Genomic DNA, 17,873 nt, shown 5'->3' with positions numbered 1-17,873 from the left:
CTCACTTTAAGTCTTGTTGCTTTGAGTATGAGTAATCTAAATGTATGACCTAGCAGCCCACATAACCTTCTCACAATACTACAGTGCCAAAATTGAATAATCCACAAGCCATATTGGGGAGCTAGTTCTTTATTTGCTTGGTTTTCGCAGACCAGGGTAATGTGAACATATATGAAAAAAAGAAATCCAAAATTTCATTTCTTAACAATAAAGATTGTTTTCTCTGCCTGAATTAAGGTTTTATGAAATAACAAAAAGGACATGAAGGAAGACATTTTCAATGTTTTTTTTCTGTTTTTTTTTTTCAGAGGTCTTCCTTAACAACAAAGGTTCTGAGTTTCTTTCTCTCACCATAAAGACAACATGAATCCCATATTACATCTCATGTTACTACAGTTACACAACTGTTGCCAGGCCAAGGTAAGAGCAGGTAGAACCAATGACTGTCCAGTCATTTCTGGGGGGAAGAGGAGTTTCAGGACTGCTGGTGTGCAGCAGCATGCATGGGCCCTCTAATAAGCATGATTTGCCACGAACAAGGACTCTCCTGCTGCTTTCCCTGCCTCTCCACTAGAAGCGTATTTACCAATGGATGCTGCGCTGTTAGCCTGTTGGAAAGATCCAGTACCAAGAAATATAAGTCTATAAGGATTGTAAATAATTTTAAAAAAGAAACTGATAACTAATGTGTTACAATAGCTTGATATGTTAGATCATGTCTGGCAATGTGTACTCTAATGCGATATAATGATAGCATTGGTCTTCAGAAACTGTAGCGTGTAGAGGTCTACGTACCACAGCTCTCTTGACAAACTCCTCCTGGCAGGCCTTTGCGTTTTCCTTCTTGCCTCCCCAGGCCTTGAGGGCAGAGGCCTGCAGCGCACGACCGTAGGAGAAAGTGATGGCCCAGGGCCTGTGCAGTGGGCACATGTTCATGGCATTCAGGTTGAGTGTGGCCTCCTCCTCACTCTGTCCTCCAGATAGGAAAGTAATGCCTGGGTAGAGAAGGTAAAAAAGCAATCTAACGTAAGAGTGCATTACAGTACTACATTCATGAGCGTGCAGTTTGTGGAGGGATCACATGCAGTATTTTAAGGTGTTATACTGTGCATGTCTAACCAGGGACAGCAGGGGGCACAGTGCGGCGCAGGGCCGTGACGGTGGCCATGGCGATTTCTTGGGGTGTGTACTTGTGGGAACAGGAGTGCCCAGCAGTCACCATGTTGGGCTTGAGCAGAGTGCCCTCAAGGTAAACATGGTGTTCAGACAAGGCCTTATAGACAGCTGCCAGAACCTTCTCTGTCACATACTGGCATCTCTTCAGGTCATGATCACCGTCAGGAAGGATCTCAGGCTCCACAATGGGAACAATGCCATGCTAACAGGTGAGATGGAACAATTATGAGTGGGTAATAATGTAATGAGAGTACAGACTGAGTAGTTTAGCATGTCTTCATGTGTGGCTTGCATAGTAGTTCACCATCTGGCAGATGCTTGCGTAGCGAGCTAGCACATTGGCATTCTCTTTGATTGCCAGGCTGGAGGGGGTGGTGGGCGTGATCTTCAGCACACAGCGCCATTTAGCGAAGTCAGCCCCATCCTTCTTATACTGAGCACAGCGCTCGTACAAGCCATCCAATCCTGAGAGGCGCACATTGCATAGAGAAATTGCAATTAGAAGAAATGCACAAAAATAAATACCCGATCCAAAGGTTCAGACAGAGATTGTTTGAAAGTCTGAGGAGAAAGACCTTGGGTGGTGGTCTCGCCATTAGTTCCAGCCAGAGGGACCACACCCTTGTCCACTTTGATGCCCACAACAATGCCCCTCTCCTTAATGAGCTGGGGAAAGACCTTCCCATCGTCAGTCTTCTGGTAGAGGGTCTCGTGGAAGAAAATGACTCCTCCAATACATGGCTTGATGCGGTCATCAGCGGTGAAGAGCAGCTGACGGTAAAACCTTCGGTTTTCCTCAGTGTTCTCAGCATTAATGCTCTGGAACCGCTTGGCAATGCTACCTGTTTTAGTTGGAAGGAGTGATATCAGTCACTGGCAATAACGAGGCATATGGGGCCAAATTCATAAACCTCCTGACAGATTAAACATTTAACATGAATTAAATACAATGTCACACACTTTGCATAGTATTAAGTGGTTGCCAAGTTTTATTAATCTGGCCCATGGAAAGAGGGCACAGTGCTCAAAGCAAATTAGAACACCCTGGTTTGATTTAATTAATAATAAAATGTTTCATTTCTCTCTCCTATTCAAAATATAATTGTTTTCATAAAGATGGCTCCTATCCCATTGGCAAGATATGCATGGTTTGCATGGCTTATGTATACCAGTCTATGTGTACACTGTGTACCTGTGGATTCATCAGCAGCAAGGATTCCTTTGCCAGGGGCAACAATCCTCTGAGCTATGTCACTGAGCTCTTTCTTCTGCTCAGGAGAGAGGAATGGGTATGCATGAGGCATTGTGACACTGAATGAGAGAGAGGGAAACAAGAAAAAAAACCCATCAGAATTATTCAAGACACAGAAACAAGAAACACACACAGACAGGCCATATAAGCCACCTGATTAATTATCAAAATTTAGTAAGAACAAACATGAAGTTCAAATGAGAGTGAGAGAGTGCGTGATAGCCATGCAGAGGGAGCGATAGCAAGAGGGTGTTATGGAACGCTCGCTTCCCCGAGTCACGTGGTTTGGCCAGCCACGTGTAGTGGGGGATCTGTTTGTGGCCACACCTGCACACACCTGCACCTTGTTTGTTTATATGTATTTAAACCCGTGTTGAAGTGTGCAGAGTGTTGGTCATTGTAGACATAAAGTGTTGTGGTGTTGTTGTCAATGGTAATGTTAAATGTTATACTCATCATTGTTAGATGTATACATGTTTATCGTGTTCATTTAGTCTTAATCGTTTCATGTTCATGTTCTTTGTTCATAACACGTGTGAGTGCCGTTGTCTTATGTATTTGGCACTCGGGCCACCCCGCATTACAGGGAATGAGAAAGAGGTACGATTATATCAGACATGCAAGTAAATGTCAAAGAAACAGAAAAAGAGGAACTTGCATAGCTCTCAAAACTTCCAGTGCTATTCATTTCTATTGTGTGTATCCTGTTCTACACAATCTCTCAGCCCTTTGGTAATACAACACAGATATTGCATTACTGAAGCAGCAAACACTGTGGCATTTGCTTTGAGAATTACACCATATTAATTTCTCACCCCTGTAATAATTTTTAAAATGATTTTGGAATCAAATGTGTGACTGGATGCACACAGTCAAGTTTCTCTTCAATCTGACTTCTCTTGGCAGGGTTATGGCAGGCATGTGCATGAACCACTTTTTATCTGGATGCTCTTCTCCTTGACCTTTGCCTCAGTCATGTTTGACACCCTCCTCCCTGTCGCTGCTCTCTTTTGCCCTCACTGCTTCCTTGCTACCCATCCAATAGGTCATGCTATATATAAATACTGGCAGAGCCAGCTGCTCTTGCAATGACATTGCTCATAATGTCATAAGGGCTCAGGCTCATTAAGTTACAATAAGTGAATAGAGCATACATGTGTCAAGGCAGATCAGTTAATGTCAGCGTTAAGTTACTCATTTAACATGGTCTAAACCTTCAAGAATATTCAAGATAATATAGCTAGTAGTGGTGAAGGGGATATCTCTGTCTCTACTAGTGTAGCATACATGTCATCCAGTTAATGTCATCCAGTTAAATAATCTATTTAACTGGATAAAGTGGCCAACCACTTTCATATCAACTTCAGGGGAAATAAAGTCAGTAGCATGCTGCACAGTAATGACCATGTCAAAAATAAACCATTAGGTTAGTTCAGCACACTAACTTTATCCAGTTTCTGTAATGCAGTATCATTGGTGGAGGCAACAGCAGGGAAAGGAAATGATCGGCAGCAAGAGAAAACATTTTCATCTACAGTTGCCACACAATTAGCTCATAATATTAGTTCAGAAGACATAAGAGCAATTGGACTTCAATACTTACGTCCAAAGCTAGATAGAGTATGCTTATATAAATAGATTATGCTACTGATGTCTTTGTCCTTTATCAAATCAGGTTTCTGTGTTATATGCTGACTATTACTGAGTTACGTACAGTGGCATGTAATGTTGCCTTTGTGACCACTGAACATTTCGAAATCCATTTAGAATTACTTTTAATGATGTTTTAAGATACTCCAAGTCAGGAGTGGCATGTTACAGTAGTGGTAACTTACATGAAACACTTTCATCTCTAAAATGTGCAAATATTTACATCTTACCTTTATGGCTGAGAGGACAGTTGAGAGAATGGAGCGCTTCTTGGAAGGTGTGAAGGGAGAGACAGGGGAAAAGTAAAAGACTTTAGCCTGTGACCCTCCCAGGCTGACCTGTTGCTGTATTTATCCATCATTGTGACCCCTCACATTTGAGCAGGACAGCTAAAATTATCTCCAACCTGACACTGGAGAGGGGTGGCAACATTCCCCCATGTAAAATACACACACGCACACACGCGCACACGCGCACACACGCACACACGCACACACAGAACAATGCAAAATTAGAACAGTAATACAGAAATGAGAGAGACAATAGTGGTTTTGAAGCATAAAAGACTGAATTAAGTCAACACGACTAAAGGAAAATGTAAAAACCCAGGATAGAAAAACAACTACATAAACACATGACCTGATGGAGTACAATAAACTGCCTAAATTCAAAGGCCATACAGACCATTTTGAGTGTGAGTGAAATAAGAATCTTTTTGATGTGCATATCTGTCAGTTCTAAATGTAACTACTATGTTTATGAAGGAAAGCAATACATCATTGGAATAAGAAATAAAAATAGAATTAGGGAAGCATAAACGTACTTTCCGTTCTTTGGTTTATTTTTAGCAGAAACCACAGCTTCTATGCAAAAACCCCTTTTTAAACTATATATGCCCCCAAATATAGATTAAATGGACAAAATAACAGACAGTTCCGTGCTTTATGCTTTAAGTTTCATTAAAGGTCAATATGAAAAGCTGCATTATCTCACCATGATTATTTTGTTCATGTGTGCTCCTATTGCAACATATGGCAGCATGGCAAAATTGCTAATAGAAACCCAATGCCTTCCAGAGTGCAGAGATGATCCTTGACCTTTTCTCAACTGTTCGATGGCTTTTGCTTGACAGGAGAAGGTCAGGGGAATAGGATGGCAAAGGTTTAGACATATGATGTATCCAAATACATGAGAATTCGTAAGGGAGTGAGAAGAAGTTAGTGTTCATTTTAACAACACCAATAGCAAGTCATTCTTTGGTCACCCTATACTGATGGAAACTCATAATAAGTGCTATGAAGCTATGGAATAACTGGAATAAAGTGGTATGGACCATGGGTTTCTAAAGTGTAGATCAGTACTTTGAGTTTCCCAACTTCATAGTACACCTGGCAATGCAAACAATTATGTAATTAGTGTAATTTCCATTAAAATGCCTTGCATTTGACAAATCTTTAATTTTGATGGTCTGAAAGTGTTCCACAAAAAGATCAACAAGCCTTCTCTTGGAGAAATGAAGAAATACAATAGACAATGCCTGAAGTAATACATGACTGTTGAGCCACTTCACTTTTCCGGCTTAGAGTTCACAGCCCCAAGTGTCTTGCTGTTAATCATATATTTCTTCCAGCTCCTCTTTCAACCTCTGGTATTTCTCAAACTATTTATATTCATTCCTTTAGATGTTTCCATCACTTGGGACTGCCACATCTAGGACCTCTGTCCAAAATGTACTGATCCTCTGGAGGTCAGGGATTCGAATCCTGACCAGGGCATCATCAATGTGGTTCCTTCGGCAAGGCCCTTAACACTGCCCGCATACCTCATTAACAATGACAGATTGCAATAAGAGAGGCATACTGACTTGGATGTCACCTGGGTCAGCAAGGTCCATGTCAGATGCTGGGGGACCAGGGCAATCTGATGAAAATGGGCTACTGAAACAAATACACTAGACTGGAGAATAGAGGACTATTGAAATGCTATTGCGCAAGCAACAGGCTTCAACAAAGACACATGAAAAGTGGGATTCATCCACCTGGGAAACTGGCAGAAGAACATTGACCACCTGGCTTGCCTTGTGTTGAGTCACTGAGCTGACTTGGTTTCGGTAGTTTGTGTACGCCAGGAAGGGATGCTCAGCTCCCTGTAACCAGTGTCTCCATTGTTCCAGGGTGAGTTTGACAGCGAGAAGCTCTTGATTCCCCACATCATAATTCTTCTTGGCGGGTTGCGATTTCCTGGAATAGAATGCACAAGGTTACAGCCATGGTGGAGTGCCTTGTCTTTGTGACAAGACAGCTCCCACTCCCACGTCTGATGCGTTGACCTCTACTATGAAGGGAAGTGAAGGGTCAAGCTGGTGGAGAATAGGTGATCTTTCTTTAAAGTCTGGAAAGCTTGATCCGCTGGGAGCTGAGATGGTATCAAATCCCTGTAAAAACCCGTAGAAGTTGGCAAAACCCAAGAACTGCTGCAACTCCTTAATGGTGGAGGGTTTTGGCCAATTCTGGACGGCAATCACTTTATCCGGGTCCAAAAAAGGAATACAAAAAGCTTGGGAAGTACCAAGGGTTGAAGGACATGATAGAAAAGATATGGAGGTGAAGGCAACTGTGGTACCCATGGTAATAGGAGCACTAGGGACTATAACAACCAAACTGGGAAAATGACTCCAACAGATACCAGGAACTATATAACTCCTTGCTTTTTTCAATAGACATTAAAAGTTTGTACACAGGCATCCCTAATGAAGATTGTTTTCTTTGTGCAAGACCTGAGAAAAATCCTCTCAGATATTACCTTAAGACAATCAGAACTTGTGTTAATTCTGAACTGCTTCACCTTTGACTCCAAGTACTACTCAACAAATAAAAGGAATTGGTATGGGTACTAAAATGGGACCATCCTATGTAAACCTCTTTGTTGGAACCAATTTTGAGCAATATGCTGGACCAGTACCCTTACAATTTCTGAATACATTCATGACATTTTTGGTATTGCTACATGCACATTTGAAAACCTCCAACTGTTCATTTTTTCATTCTACAAGTTACACCCAGCTCTTGAATATAAATGGAGTATAGCAAATCCTAGCATGAAGATAGCCTTCTTGGATGTTTCAGTGAAGTGCTTGTTTAAATATTACCATCTATTAAAAACTTGCAGACTCTCTTTCCCAAGGCCTGTAAAATCTCCATCCCTTGCTCACAGCTACTTAGACTTAAACACATTTCTATTGAGAATGAAGACTTCAACTAGAAAAACATGGAAATGTGTAAATATCTTCAAAACTGTGGGTTCCTAAGGAAGTCATAGATAATGCCTTTGCTCATATCTTACCTGTTCAGAGTGTGGATGCATTGACATATAAATAATCTGCTGTTAAGACTACAAGAATTCCCTTGGTGGTGACTTATCATCCTACAAATAAAACAGTGACTGATATCATACTTAAACACTTCAAAATCCTCCAGGATGATGCAGAGACCAGAGACCACATCCTCCACTAATCACTAACAGACAAGACAAAAACATCAAAGACATGATCACCATTAGTGAGATAAATGATAAATGATCACAAGAGGAAAAAATTAAATACCACGCTGAGCATGGGAAAAGGGAGAACCAAGGATGCCACAGGAAGAATGGCAGCCCCGATGCACTGGGGAAAACCAAACAAAAACTTCCCAAACAAAACCAGAAAACAGGGAGGAACTGTAATGGCTATGGGGAGCTTTGGGAGAGAGACAGATTTGAGGGTGAAAACTGAAGAGGGGAAGGAATGTATAAAAACACAGACACCTTCACAGCACAGAAGTGAGGTGTAGCACAAGGGCTCACAGACCTCAATACCCAAAGTTACCACCTAGGAGCTTGGCTCAGAATTTTGGCAAAGACCCAACACTGAGTGACTGGGCTTTTATAGATCTAGCCCAGCTGTTGGGCATCAAGCCTGATTAGTAATGTGTCTGACTTGAAGCTTCCATCTGGTGGCCAGAGGAGGCCTCAGCCTGGTACTGACCCTTTAATTTTGTGTCTGGCTTTGTGCTCAAATGGCCCCCACGCTACGGGGCAGTTGTCCTGGCTACTATGGCACAGAGAAAAATAAGGGTCACTACTAATTGGCAATGGATAGCTAAATTTAATTCCACCTGGGGAAAGGTTGGTAGGCTGGAGCTTTTCATCTCTAACTGGCATGCAGGAGGGGTTTTTCACCCGGTTCAGGTGGAATTAATTTGCACTGTAGATCATTATTCTTAAGGAATAAAAGGGATTTTATTTTAAGAAATTGTTAAAATTTAAAATACAATGCAACCGCCTTTCTGTACATTACAGTCTTTTCTACTCAGCCATATTTTTTGATGCTGAATTTTCTGAACAAGTCTGAACATATTTCCCTTCCTATGTCATTTACACACTTACTTATCTCCTTTGCCATCTATATATAGTCATGCATTTGTGAATAAAGCATGCATGTTTCTCAGCATATCTGCCTCTGTCATTCATGCTGAGAAACGTACTCCAGGGCCCAGGGGAAGGACAACCAGACCTGGCGAGGCATACGGTGGAACAGGTTAAGAAAACTTTTTCCAAGTAGGCAGGGGGGAAACTGGAGGCTTGGCAATGGAGTCTGTAGAGTATGCCTTCACACTTCTCATGGTGCTTTGAAAAGTTTGACTCTACTTGTTGTGACATCTATGTGACATAGAAGACAATCAATTTATTGACTCATGTTATTGTATATTTATTCACATGATCATTTATTTTAGAATTTTTTGGTCTAATTTGGCAGAACTGGAATTTACACAGTGTTGCTCATGCAGATACTGCAGTCCCAAATTCAATATGCTGCCACCAGCTTTGTTAAACCAGGGAGGTCCGGTTATAAAACAATCTGAGGATGAAATAGGGTACAAAAACACACTTTTATTTAATACACAGTTCAAATCAGTGGTAACACTTTATTTTGAATGGTGCTTTAATGGTATGTATACCATTTATATACACAACAGCTACAAGGTGGTAGGAGCAGGTATTGCAGTTGTAAGGAGTAGAGGTAATGTCAGCAAATAACAATAATTATAAGTTGTCTGTCTCGCTAAGTGAGATGCATCGCTTGATCTGAATGTCTTGCTTGCCAGCCACTTCGAGGGCTGTATTCTGTGACTTTGTGCCTGACCAATCTGAAAGTGAATTATAACTATTTAATAAACAAGACCATTTCTGAAAAGGGCCACTGATGAGCAAAGCAACACATACTCTTGAAGAAAAAAGTGAGCTTTCAATATTTTTACATTCTGTGTAATTTCCCCTTTGTTACTTCTCTTTTATGTTCCTACTGCAAATATTAAGCCACACTTGACTCTTGCCTGTTGGTAATAGTTGACAAATCAACTGTCTACTACAGGAAGAAACACTTTTTAAAATATCTGCTGCTTCCACAGCCTTTGAATCTTTGTTTTTCTGACTCTAATGACCACAGGAAAAATGAGCCGGAATATTCAAATCTACTTTTACCTATTTTCTGGTAAGAACAAACTTAACATAAACTTGAACAGCTTTTTTTTATTTAGTAATTATTCCATCCTTCAAATTCAGGTACCTCTGATCTAAAGCAAGCTAAGAGAATTGTATTTGGTTGTGGCTTGAAACCATTTCCCACCTTAATAACAGTTTTAATTGGATAACATTTTGTGTATCAAAGAGGCTTGTTTATAGCAGTTTTAGGGTTTGATAAAGCGCAAGGCAAAGACAGTAAACAGCAAGAAACAGCAAACAGTATAGACAGAGCAAAAAGAGTAGTCAGCCATATAAATGAGTCTGAGAGCAGTGCTATATAAATGTAAATGTTATTATTATTATTATTATTATTATTATTATTAATAATAATAATAATAATAATAATATAAATAGTCAGTGCAAAATAGGTAGCAAGGCTCACACTAAATGGACAAAGATGGAAAGACATCACAAAAATTATACAAAAGAGACCCTCTGTAGACTATGTGGTGATTGATGTGTGTCAATAGTGCAAGGCAGATGCAAGTGGTTAGTAGGAGGTAGATAGGAAGTGTAGATAATATAAATGAAAAGGAACCCAACAGTGTGGCATATGTGTTCAACTGACTATTGTTTGTAAATTAAATACTGTAAGGAAATTTAAATGCTTTGGCAAATTTTGGGTCTTGCTTATGAAAACCTAAAATTCCTGTGGTTATTATAAGCAAAGTAGATCACACATAGACTAATAAAATTTGATGATTTTGCTGGTAAATATAATTCAACATTCAAACAGCCAGAATGTCCTTTTAGGGTTGGTGAGCAATCACTGGCAATTTCCTGAAATTATATGTTCTGTCTTCTCTCTCTCTCTCTCTCTCCTTCTCTCTCTCTCTCTCTCTCTCTCTCTCTCTCTCTCTCTCTCTCTCTCTCTCTCTGTCTCATTGTTTTATCTAAGAATATCTTACTAATACCAAGTCTTCTAATACTAATACCAAACAATATCAGGCCGTACATTAATTCTGTGTACAATAAGATACATTATCAGAATCAGTTTTATTTGCCAGGTTACACATGCAATGAATTATTCTTGTTGACATTTTATTTGGAACTTATAAAAATATATTATAAAAATTGGTTTGTGTATCCAGGGACCTAAAGAATATTTAGCTTTTGATTTATAGTATTTCAGTCAGTTGAAGCTTTCAACATTGAACCAAATGCTTGGAAGGAATTTACCTCAAATCAAGGCACCTTTTTTGGATACAAAGTGGTACAGAAAAATCAATCAAGGTGAGTAATGAACAATGTGTGCTGCACATATTGTCATGATCAGTCTCTCCGGGGTTCCGTGTTCTGTGTTTTCCCTGTCTTGTGTGTTTTGGTTCCATTCCATGGCTTCGTTTTCTCCTCCCTTCGTTTGATTTTCCATACCTGTCCCTCATTTCTAGTATTAAGTTCATGTATTTAAAACCTGTCTGGATCCCAGTGTTTTAGCTGTTCATTGAGGATTGAATGTGTTAGGCTTCATTGTGTTTATGTTGAATGGTTTCGTTCATGTGATTTTTAATGTGTTTCGTTCATTGCGTTTGCATGTTTATTCTAACGGTTGTTTCTTTGTACTCCGTGTCTTTGTGTAATCCTAGCCTGCATGTTTCCTAGTCTATGTTATAGCCTGTTCCCCTGTTCACTTCCGTGTGTTTAGTTCTAGCCTCTGTTTGTGTTTAGTTACTCGTGTATCCTAGCCCCTGTCCCGTTTAATCATGTATCCCCGTGCTCACCGTGTCGGCTCTATGACCCTGGACTGCCTTAACGACTCTGATTTTGGATTTGCCCATAATAAATCTCTCTCCTCTCCGCACATGCGTCCGCCTCCGTACCGCTCATCGTTACGCATATATTCAACCTGCACTGGAAAGTGAGTGACTTGGAATTACATTTGACGAGATATTGAGGCAACATTTCTGAATGATTACTGTAGATCACTATGTAAGACTAAAGGTCCTCCCAAGTCCCGCCACTGTAGTTTCTCCCTCGTCCACCTCTCATTCAGGCTCTGTATAGTCTTGTCTCTGCCCCACTACAGACTCCACTTTCTTGACCACTTCAGGCTGTTCAGGGCCTTCTTTTTCATATTCCCACCCCAGCATGCAGCTCCAAAGAACAACAAGCTCACAATTGCGGACTGGTAGAATAGGTGTAGTCCAGTGCACACACTAAATGAAACCCACCTCCTCAGAAAAATGAACTACTGTGGCCCTTCTTAAGGGGTGCATCACTATTTTGCTCCCAGTCCATTTGTTATTGATGTGAACCCTAATAAACAAAAGAGTCCACAAACTCTACCTCTGTTCTGCTAATGGAGATGGATGGTGGTGTTAATTTTCTCCTTTTGAAGTTCACCACCGTCTCATTGGAGCAGGAGGTGTCTCCTTACACCACTCAACAAACCTCTTACCAGATTCACGTGCTCCTCCTCCTTTTCTTGACCGATTCGGCCTGTTACTGCAGCGTAAACCAAGAATGAGCAGAATAGGACAGTAACCCGGTACTACATATGATGGTGTCTGAAAAATAGATTGTTGTATTGCACTGTATATTATATTGGCATAGAACAGAATGCTAATTAGTGACTTCTTATGGGAAGAAATTTGGCCAAGATTTAGGCTACCACTCTACTAATATAGCAACAGTTCAAGACATGACTCTGTGATTATTACCATGCTCACCTAGAGAGTAGTCAAAGAGCAAGTAAAGCATAATTCTGAAACACACACATTCTTAAACCTTGATTATCACAGTGAAATGGGCAAATACAAAAGTTAAATTGAAATTTATCTAACAATCTTTCTGACTCTTCTCAGTGTAATTGTGAGTGATCCTGCCTTTCAACAAAGTCAAAATAAAAGAGGACAAGTTTACAGCTGTGCGGTAAACACAGGAAACTGTTCTCCTTTACAAATAAATGGTATTGATTCATATTCAGCATTCTAAATTAGAAGCTCAATTTTTACAGTAATGTAAAATATTTATAAATAATATGCTAATCCCGACATGACATTTCATCATGACATGACATCTGGTTTGTCCATTTTCATGTTTTTAAATAGTGCCTCCCGAGGCTGTTAATATGTCACTTGGACTTTCAGTGATTAAAGCTGCACAGTCTTCAAAGTTATTGGTAAGATATAAACTCATTCTGCATTTGAGTCATTATGGGAATGGATGAATAGCTCTTTAAAAATGGGTATAGACACATTCATTAGTCTACATATTCTACTTTTTCATAAATATCAAGCTAAAGCTGAAAATCCATAAAACATTATTTAAACTTTGTGCAGTTTTAGGATAATTTTTCCATCGCTTGAGTAAGCATTGGAATTGATGAATGCAAGGCCCCTGTGTGTTGTAGTTTGCTATTTAAGTAAAAGCAAAAACTTTCTCTCTCTCTCAGGTTTGTGGCCCCACCATTCCCAAGTCATGTAAAGTAACTACTACCCTAAACGGCATGTGTTTTATTCATGACAGCAATGTTCCAGCAAGTCCTGTACCAAAGGTTTTAAGAGGTCATTCAAATACAAACCCCAAAAGAATCAAGCAACATTCTTTCTTTTTAGTGTATTTTGTTCTGTCTCTGAATACCTCCTTTTGTTCTTCATTCTCAGAGTGCCCACCTTCTGCACAAACAGATCTTGCATTCTTGTTGGATGGCTCTGGAAGTGTAGATTATGGAGATTTTAATAAAATGAAGACTTTTGTTAAAACACTAATCCAAGGTCTTATGAAACGAGATGTTCAGGTACACCCATAGAACAGTCTGTAATATAACTGTATTGTGTGATTTCAAGAGCTAGAGTGGAGGCCCTGTGTTTTAATTATATTTTCCCCCCTCTGCTTGAGGCCTTCACAGTGTGTGCTCCAAGTGCCTGTCCCCTTTGCTTGGAATGTTTTACTTCGTAATTGCTATTATTAATCACCAAAGGGCAGAAGTGAGTTGGAAGTAGCAGGAAAACCTTCTTTATGCATTTATGCATTATGTATACTTTTAAAATAACTTAAAATAAAGGTCATATATACCTGATAACTACTGTAAAAACAGAGGAGGGTAGCACTGCTTCAGAACTTCAGAAGGTACCTGCCAGAATTCATAGCATGAGCTGAATGAAGTATGAACAAAGGGAATAAAAAGCTATAATGTGACATGAAACATTAAAGACAAAATGGGCTAGGGAACTTTTGTAGCTATACTTGTATTGCGATGTAGTCATTAGTAACTGGAGGGCAGCAAAGAGCAAGCTGTGTAGTTCTACAAAGAGGTAATACTGTATATGAAAGTGAAATATATACAGTAGACAAACATTAACGCATACGATGAGGTAACTGATAAGGCTGAAGGTACACATGCATTATTAGAAGGGTTTGTGATTGAAGAAGAAGTGGATCTGTAATCTCTTACAGAGGATGTGTTTGGCTCTGTCATGTATGATTCTAATGTGGCAAATGCTGACTTTCTTGTCTTGTCAATAAAGTGAATGAAGCACGAGGTCCCATGAAATACAAACTGAAAAGTGTAAGACCTGCATGAGACTTTGAGTGTGCTGAATCAGGATTCGCATAGAGTGTAGACTTTCTGAACTTCTTAAATTTACAGGGGAAATTATTTTAGTTACCTCATTTGATGTAACCAATGTCAGGATTTCAGACTATAACACCAACTTTTTGTATAAGGATTAATGAAACAATTTTATATTAGCTGTACATTAATTTAGTAGGAAAATGATGTGTGACCTATAACATTTCAATTTATTTCACAGTTTGCTGTTGCACAGTTCTCAAGGCAATGTGTTATACACATAATGTTCAATAACTTTAGAGACACCAGTCAAGTAATGAGAATTCAACAACTACAAGGAGGTACCTACACTGCAAAGGCTATCAACATAGTTGTGTAAGTATTCTTCATGTGAATATATTCAGTCCTTCATTACATTTGTAAATCATTACTCATAATTAAATTAACATTTTGCTACTATATTTAGTATAAAATTGTTTATCTGCATTTAACTGACACTTTTATCCAAAGCAACTTATAATTATAACTGACTACAACTTGAGCCATTGAAGGTTAAGGGCCCAACAGTGGCAACTTGGTGGTGGGGCTTGAAACAGAAACTTTCCAATTACAAGTCAAGTACCTTAACCACTGAGCTACCATCTACCATCTGCAGTTTGTTACTGCAATGATGTCATACTGACCCACAATTTCACATGAATTTTGCTTTGCACAGGAATAAACTATTTACCAGCAGTGCAGGAGCCAGGCCAAATGCTAACAGAGTCTTACTTGTTATTACTGATGGTGAATCAAGTGCAGGTGATGACAATCTGGAAAATGCTATTGAAAATGCAAAACAGAACAATATTATTCGATATGCTATAGGGGTAAGAAGTGTTTCTACTTTCATACAGTTCAAGAATCCACAAGATATTCTAGAACAAAAACATGGGTGTAGCATAAATGCTTAAGATTTATTATATTCTCTTCGGTGTTCTTAGATTCAATCATTTCCTGCTTTGTGTGTTGGAGATTTAGTTTTAGATTCATTCATTAATATGAATGTATCTCCAATGCTGTTCTTCTTGTAGCTCTTCTGCTAGATCTAGCATCATCAAGGTCATGGTGTTAATATCCAGGGAACATGCAAACAAATAAATGCATACTCTCACAGTCCTCCAGTGAAAAATAAATCGTCTGCCAAATACTATAAATGTAACAACATTGATTAACACTGTTCTTTTGCATGTGAGGCCTGATATGATACACAAATTTCAGAAAAAATGTCACCCATGCTGCCCATGATGGGAAATCAGCTTTTATTTTTATTTATTTGCAAGGTTGGTGACGCTTTTGAGAAAGCATCTGCACGGCAGGAGTTGAGAACCATTGCATCTGAGCCCGATGATGAGTACACTTTTAAGGTGGATAACTTTGACTTGCTGGACAAAATCCGTGGTACTTTGGAGGACAATATTATTGCTATTGAGGGTATGTTAATGTGTCTTTTGGTGAATAAGTCTTAATGTCCCAGTCAGAATATTCTTCTAAATATTACAAATAAAGTTTTTGTTTTGCTTTGTTTAAGGAACCCAGACCTCAGGAGATTCCAGTAAAATGGAGTTTGCACAGGATGGATTTAATGCAGCATTTAGTCCAAATGTAAAGTTATTGTTTAGCTTTAGTTTTGTACCTTTCTTGTACTTTTCTATTGAGAATGTCACTATCTATCCATAATGTAATTAAATATTATCCAGTTACAAATATTTATAACAGATGTATTGTAATTTTATAGCAGTCCATGGCTTGGGACACTCTTTTGTTCTAGAGCAGTTGATCTGAGTTGTCCCTTTTCTGATATGGCTGGAACAAGAATATGCAGGAAAAAAGACAATTATACTCTTTGCCTCATAAAAATACATTGGTTCTCAAATCCTTATATAAATCCTTGTGTGCTGGCATAAAGTTTATTATAAAATTAAGCATTTTACATTACCCTCCACAGTGACAAATATATGTTTATGCAGTCATGCACTGTGTCTGTGATGGTGGTGATCTTTTTGTGTGTCTTTAGGGAAACACAATACTGAGTGCAGTTGGAGCGTTCCAATGGAAAGGAGGATACCAGGAATATAGTTCACTTGGACAACCCTACCCCTTTCAGAGGGGTACTGAGCATGACAGTTATTTAGGTGAGGATCCTCTCAATCAAAAGATGCCAGCTACTTTGACAACTATTATTAGAATAGAAGAAATTTCAATGTGTTCTATAAAAAGCCAAGCTTATATACATATACTGTATTTATATCACTTTTATACATTTTCCACATTTATTTTCCAAAAATGACCTGATATATTGTGAGATTACCAGAGAAAGAAATGGAACTTCAAGCCTGCAATGAACCACTTAAAAAAGCAAATAAACACTCACAAACACCTACCTCATTACCTATTACTTACACTCAGTGGTACTTTAATAGGTATACCTTCTACCATCAGTGCATTTTGTAAGAGTGACATGTACAATAATACAAGTATTGAAAAGTACTTACACCAAACACTAGCAAATATAGAACAGACAGAGAAAACACAAGGCTTGGAATATGAACAGCTAGAATTAACACACAAGCTAGGATATCATAAACAGCAACTAGGACATAACACAATGACCAGTAAACACACAGGCAATGAGGCAGGGTTTAAATACATGCACTAAGAAGACACAGGTGCAACTCATGAGGGTCAGAGAAATGAAACTAAGGAATAGAACCACAACAAGGAAGTAAAGCAAAACAAAGACAAGACAGGGAAACCATAGAGGCAGGGATGCTAGGAGGGGCCAAGCATGACACACTACCTCCAGCAGAACAGGTCAGTGGTTTTGTGGTCACTGTTCCTATCTGTGGTGGAGAAGAAGAAGAAGAAGAAGAAGAAGAAGAAGAAGAAGAAGAAGAAGAAGAAGATTAGTTTTCATGATGGAATTGTGAGCTCATCAATTCAAGAGGCTGGAAGAACATTGAAGTAGAGTGGATTATCCATCTAAAGCTGCCACCTGGGAACCTGCTGCTAGAGTAGCTACAGTCATGGCTTACTAAGCAGGGACCCACGAAAGACCCAGACCCATCCTTTGGAGTGACTACATCACATAGCTGAATCTGGGGATCTCTTAGGGGAGAGAGAATCTGTATATAAATATCATATAAAAATGATTCCAGGCTAACTCTCTTAATATGTGGTTATATCTTAAGTTTTCTCCCACAGGACGGGGTGTTTTGAGGGTTGGGTACCTAGGATTCTCTTCTTTGAGGAGGATACACATACACACACACACACACACACACACACACACACACACACACACACACACACACACACACATAGCTTTCTTCCAATTTATATGCATATGACTGGACACAAATGCAAACAGGCTTATTTTAATGAAGGGGAAGGCAGTCTTTAAGTTGTTAGACGGGCAGTTAATGAGATGAACAGCAACCAAAAATAAGAAATAAATAAATGAGGCAAATACAACAGGCAAGTAAACTAAATTGTAAAAGTAAACTGGGTAAACTAGAATATATAGAAAGCTCAAGGTAAACACAAGACTTTACAAAATCTGCTATGCAGTCCAGGACTTAAACAGGAAATTGGTAAGCCAACAGGAGGGGGAAAGTCCAACTTATTATGAATTGTTTTCTTACAAGAGTAGTGAGCAATTATAATTCATTGACCTGTCAC

General features: G+C 39.1%; 2 protein-coding genes across 6 annotated transcripts in view; one reads left to right on the top strand and one right to left on the bottom strand.

The window, feature by feature from the left end:
* Window positions 1-113: 113 nt before the first annotated feature.
* aldoab (aldolase a, fructose-bisphosphate, b) lies at window positions 114-4,467 on the bottom strand. The gene is made up of 7 exons (XM_027026198.3): window positions 4,309-4,467; window positions 2,369-2,487; window positions 1,752-2,018; window positions 1,481-1,641; window positions 1,120-1,378; window positions 796-995; window positions 114-608 (listed from the first exon to the last, which is right to left on the bottom strand). Exons 2-7 carry the CDS (start codon window positions 2,478-2,480, stop codon window positions 513-515), a joined length of 1,095 nt encoding a protein of 364 aa, XP_026881999.2. The 5' UTR covers window positions 2,481-2,487; window positions 4,309-4,467; the 3' UTR covers window positions 114-512.
* Window positions 4,468-9,440: 4,973 nt separating this feature from the next.
* LOC113587515 (integrin alpha-X-like) overlaps window positions 9,441-17,873 on the top strand; it is a 30,972-nt gene continuing 22,539 nt past the window's right edge. For 2 of the 5 annotated variants that reach the window (XM_035533325.2, XM_081697078.1), the window contains exons 1-11: window positions 9,443-9,608; window positions 10,765-10,873; window positions 12,445-12,548; window positions 12,691-12,761; window positions 13,035-13,146; window positions 13,246-13,379; window positions 14,395-14,528; window positions 14,869-15,022; window positions 15,476-15,626; window positions 15,724-15,797; window positions 16,210-16,327. In XM_035533325.2, the coding sequence (XP_035389218.2) occupies window positions 9,554-9,608; window positions 10,765-10,873; window positions 12,445-12,548; window positions 12,691-12,761; window positions 13,035-13,146; window positions 13,246-13,379; window positions 14,395-14,528; window positions 14,869-15,022; window positions 15,476-15,626; window positions 15,724-15,797; window positions 16,210-16,327 (1,216 nt within the window). In that variant the 5' untranslated portion in view covers window positions 9,443-9,553. Of the gene's footprint in view, window positions 9,609-10,731; window positions 10,874-12,444; window positions 12,549-12,690; window positions 12,762-13,034; window positions 13,147-13,245; window positions 13,380-14,394; window positions 14,529-14,868; window positions 15,023-15,475; window positions 15,627-15,723; window positions 15,798-16,209; window positions 16,328-17,873 lie in introns of all 5 variants that reach the window. The other 3 variants (XM_081697079.1, XM_035533326.2, XM_081697080.1) reach the window with 3 other exon arrangements.

The sequence above is a fragment of the Electrophorus electricus genome, chromosome 15 (genome assembly GCF_041902795.1).
Source record: "Electrophorus electricus isolate QZ-2024a chromosome 15, ASM4190279v1, whole genome shotgun sequence".
Lineage (NCBI taxonomy): Eukaryota > Metazoa > Chordata > Actinopteri > Gymnotiformes > Gymnotidae > Electrophorus > Electrophorus electricus.
Note: the sequence above shows the minus strand (reverse complement) of the source record. Positions and strands in the feature narration are given on the sequence as shown.